This window comes from Elgaria multicarinata, chromosome 14 (genome assembly GCF_023053635.1).
Source record: "Elgaria multicarinata webbii isolate HBS135686 ecotype San Diego chromosome 14, rElgMul1.1.pri, whole genome shotgun sequence".
NCBI lineage: Eukaryota > Metazoa > Chordata > Lepidosauria > Squamata > Anguidae > Elgaria > Elgaria multicarinata.
In genome coordinates, this window is record NC_086184.1 from 17632842 (window position 1) to 17637579 (window position 4738).

The following is a 4738-nucleotide window of genomic DNA, read 5'->3' on the forward strand; positions in this document are numbered from 1 at the left end:
CCCCCCCCCCCCCTTCCCTCAGCTTTCCCCACTTCATTCTCAAGCCTATTGACACATTTTAAGGACTAAAAACTTCCCTCATTTTGTTAATATGAAAGAAGTGATCCTCAAGACCCTGCATTCTGTACGCTGTACTGTTTCCGTGCGCTTCACCCAGTGTGTCTGAGGAATAAACACTCCTGTCCTTGAAGCGACTACCCTTCTGTTGTCAGATATCACCGTCTGTTCAACATTTGAAACAGCAACAAAAAAGTAAAACTTATTCTATGCACTGAATTTCTGTTGCATTGGCACAGAAGACTCTGTGTGTGTGTGTGTGTGTGTGTGTGTGTGTGTGTGTGTGTTTATAATGAAGAGAGCACATCACCTCAAGCGAGACAATGCACCTCCGCTTTGTGTTGCTGTGTAGGCAGATCTCTAGAAGCACAAAAATAAGCCCAGAGAACCGGAGGTGCTGGAAATTATACAAGCCTGATGCACAAAGGTCTCAGCTAATCGCCCTGAGCATCATAGCATCCCCACCTCCAGTTTGAGCCAACATCCCAGGATTAGGGGGCTGGCAGTTTAATGGCTGCTTAATAACTTAGAAGGCTTGGTTCTGCATGGTGAGCAGAGGTGGCCTCCCAGACACGGGGATGCTGAAGAAATGTGAGGCTTTCCGGAAGATTCTGGGACAGGCCCTCTCTGCCCCCTCGACTGAAGGTGAGAGCCGCCGCCACGTCGAATCTGGGGAGACCTGGCCTTCTCCCAGTAGAATTGCCTTGAGCTGGCAGCCGAGGTGTGGGGGTCATGAGCCATGCCAGCGCTTATTAGTCTGCCAGTTCTGAAGGGATTCCACCATCCCTGGGTTTGGTGCTGCACATCCGGCTGTTTTTTCTCCCTGCTGGGGTGTTCAGAGGAGCTGAGCAGCCCTGGGGATGTGTTTGATCACATTGAACTAGGCCAGCTCACTTAAAATATTAATCATTTCCCTCCTTTGCTAATGCTGAAACACCTTGTGGCGTTTTCTCTGCCTGCCTTGCGTAGGCGAGCCTCAGCCGGGGCCGGCCCTCCCTGGCCCAGACTGGACCAACTCCGCTTAGAGAGAGAGAGAGAGAGAGAGCAGTGAAGACTGGTGACTACGATATCGGTGGGGCAGCGGATCTGTTTTGGGTTTCAGTCAGAACCGGTCAGAACTCCAAAGGCGCTATCTAAGGTGCCTCTAAGGACTTCCTAGGGACTTCCTAGGTCCCTCTAAGTTCGGAAGCTGCAGCTTGTGCAGGACGCAGCAGCTAGGGTGCTGACGGGGACACCCAGCTCTGCGCACATAAAACCTGTGCTAAAAGAACTGCACTGGCTGCCTATTAGCTACCGAGCCACATACAAGGTTATGTTATTATCCTAGAAAGCCCTAAACAACTTGGGACCAGCATGCCTAGCAGACTGCCTTCCCTTATATACACCCAGACAACATTTACGATTGTCAGAAGAGGTCCTGCTCGTCATTCCAAGAGCACCCACCCTCTTGAAAACCCTCCATCGTGTGGTTCGGGAGGCGGAAAATATAACATCTTTCAAACGCCTCCTGAAAACACGTCTTTCTAGACAAGCTTTCTTTGGATTATAACTTTTCCTGGTTTTATATGACTTCTTTTTTAAAAAAAATAGTTTTAAATTCCGACTTTTGTACATTTGTGGTTTTAATTGTGAACTGCCCAGAGAACCTTGGCCATTGGGCAGTATAAATATGTAATAAATAAATAAAATAAATAAGTTTAGCTGCAGTTCTCCCAGTAGCTTGTAAGGAAATGAATTTTCCTGACAACAGTATATTGTTCCTCTTTGTAAGATGTAGTGATGGCCACCAATTTGAATGGTTTTAAAAGGGAGTTGTATAAATTCCTGGAGGAGAAGGCTATCAATGCCTACTAGTCCTGATGGCTATGTGCTACCTCCAGTATCGGAGGCAGCAAGCTATATACACCAGTCGCTGGGGAACATGGGTGGGAGGGTGCTGTTGCATTGTGTCCTGCTTGTGGGTCCCTGGTTGACAGCTGACTAGATGGACCCTTCTCTTCCTATATTCTTTTGGAATGGCCTGGTCTTGAATGGCCAATTAAGGAGAAGGGCTTTGCAAAAGACCGGGAGATGAAAAGGTCTAGAACTGGTTTGTTGATGCGGATCAACAAAGCTGCCTGTGTTTTTTGGACTCTCCTTGCTGCTGCGGCTCTGGGGACGGTCACGCTGGGCACCTGTGCTTGCAAATTTGCCACTACGCCCCTGATGATACCTGCTGAGTGTCGCCGCTTTCATCCCTTTGCAGCGCTGTCCGAGGAGCCGGTGAGCGTGGCTGGCCGGAAGTGCAACACCATCTACAAGGGCTTTGCCGAGTGCCTGATCAGCCTTGGGGACAGCATGGCTCAAAGTGTTCAGCAGCCGCAGGGTGACGACAGCGTCCAAGAGCAGCAGGAATTGGACACCATCTGCAAGTGAGTACCAAATTCCAGGTACCTGTAGACGGGGATGGCCAGCCCAGGGCCAGGGCCAGGGCAGACCATTTGTCTCTCTAGCCCTGCCTTCCCTAACCTGGCACCTTCCAGATGCATTGGACTACAACTGATAGGAGTTATAATCTAAGGGCATCGGGTTAAGAAGGGCTGAAAATGTAGCCTTGTCTAATCTATTCTGTCTGGCAGCAGCTTTCGAAGGTCTCAGTCTGGAAGTCTTCCCCAACCTGGTACCTTCCAGATGTATTGAGACTACAGCTCAATGCAGTGTGGTCTAGTGGTTAGAGTGTTGGACTGGGAATCAGGACATCCGGGTTCTAGTCCCCACTTAGCTATGAAGCTTCCTGGGTGATTTTGAGCCAAGCACGGACACTCAGCCTAACTTACCTCACAGAGTTGTTGTTATGAGGATCAAATGCAGAGGAGGAGGATTATCTATGCTGCTGCCTTGGGTTCCTTAAGGAGGAAAAAACGGTGGGATATAAATGGAATAAATGAAATAAAATAATTAAAAAGTGCCAGAGCTGAGTCTCTGTGAGCCCAGGTGCTGCTATTCCACTGGCCAAGAGTGAGCGAGGACATGTTTTTAGATATGCAGCAGCATAAATCACAAACATGGAAGGGACGCAGCCAGAGCCTGGCATTCTGGCCACACCCCTTTTTACCTTTGGCCCCGCCTACCCCTTGAATGCGGCCCCCGAGTGTTTCCTGAAATGGCATCCGGCCCTTGAGCTAGGGTGACCATATGGAAAGGAGGACAGGGCTCTTGTATCTTTAGCAGTCTTTTGTATCTGGTCACAAGGGCAAGGCTCCTGCAGCTTTAACTGCTGTGATGAAGAGGGAATTTCACCAGGTGCTGCATGCATACAAATGACACCCTCTGAAATTCCCTTTTCTATGCAACTGTTTTTTGTTTTTCAATTTAAACTTTTTATTGTTTCAAAAACACAAACAAACAAACATCACAATAATAATAATAATAATAATAATAATAATAATAATAATAATAATACCTAAAACAAAACAAAACAAAACATACAAACTTAAAATGGGCTTCCAATTTTCTCCACAGCAAAGATATGTAACAATATTTTCCCTTACTCTGTAATTACAAAATACCAAAAAACAAAGTTTCCCTCTTTCTATTATCTTAAAGTTTTCTTCTTATTCGTTGAATCCACAGATAAACAAATCATTTTTTTCTAGTTCTTGCAAAAAGTCAATAAGAGGTTTCCATTCGATTATAAACCTAGATGTAGACTTTTCTCTAATTATTGACGTAACTTTTGCCATCTTGGCCAACTCCAACATCTTCACCAGCCATTCCTCCATTGTAGGTAATGTTGATCCTTTCCACTTTTGTGCAACAGTTTTCTATGCAACTGTTAAAGATACAGGAGCTCGGTCCTCCTTTCCACATGGTCACCCTACTTGAGCTGAAAGAGGGCCTAAATGAACGGCCCCCTGGCTGCTTGTCCTATGAGACCCCTCACTCAGCTTCCTCTTCTTTGCAGGTCCTGGGACGATTTCCACGCTTGCGCCACCCAGGTCTTGTCCAGCTGCCCCGAGGAGACAGCCAACATCTGGGAGTCGCTTCGGCAAGAGTCCCGGAAGATCCAGTTCCAAGGGAACCTGCACGACCTCTGCAGCTCGCGCACCCAGCTGGCGGGCAACGGGCGGGCGTCGGATGTGGATGAAACCAACAAGGAGACCTTGCGGGGGACGGCCTGGCTTCTCCGGCCCGGCCTCGTGGGCTGCCTGACTCTTGTGGCTCTTGTGGTTTTGGTGCCCTTTGCCTAGCCTGGGAGTAGTGGGGAGGCCTCGCTTCCCCTTCCGTCCACTCGAGGATAGACTGGCGGCCTTCCGGGAAATGGGGTCAGGCTCGGCGGATGGCAGCAGTGCTTCTTGGGTCCTGTCGACGAGGCCCATTGGGTGCAAGAGGCAGGAGGCCGGGGGCTTCCCTGCCTTTCTACCCGCCCTGCTCAGAGAAGCCAGGTTGTGCTAACGGTGCTGTTCCTGTCTCTACACGCCCTGGTCTTATCGGCTGCCCCCCTCTAGCTGCCGTAGTGCCCCGCCCTGCCCCTCCATCTCTCATTTTCCGGCCCCTACACCTCCATCCTCAACGACCCGGGAGACCCTCTGCCAGATGATTGCATCAAAGGCTCTGACTTCCCCCAGCCCTGATTTCCCAAAGAGCTTGGGCAACCATCAGTTGCTCCCCACACCAGAGAGGGAGCCCAAGGCAACGGGTG

General features: G+C 49.3%; 1 protein-coding gene across 1 annotated transcript; it reads left to right on the forward strand.

Moving 5' to 3' along the window:
* The first annotated feature begins 635 nt into the window (after positions 1-635).
* On the forward strand, positions 636-4286 carry NRN1L (neuritin 1 like). Its single transcript, XM_063141440.1, has 3 exons — positions 636-702; positions 2303-2468; positions 4001-4286. The coding sequence occupies exons 1-3, from the start codon at positions 636-638 to the stop codon at positions 4284-4286; spliced, it is 519 nt and encodes a 172-aa protein (XP_062997510.1).
* Positions 4287-4738: the final 452 nt, after the last annotated feature.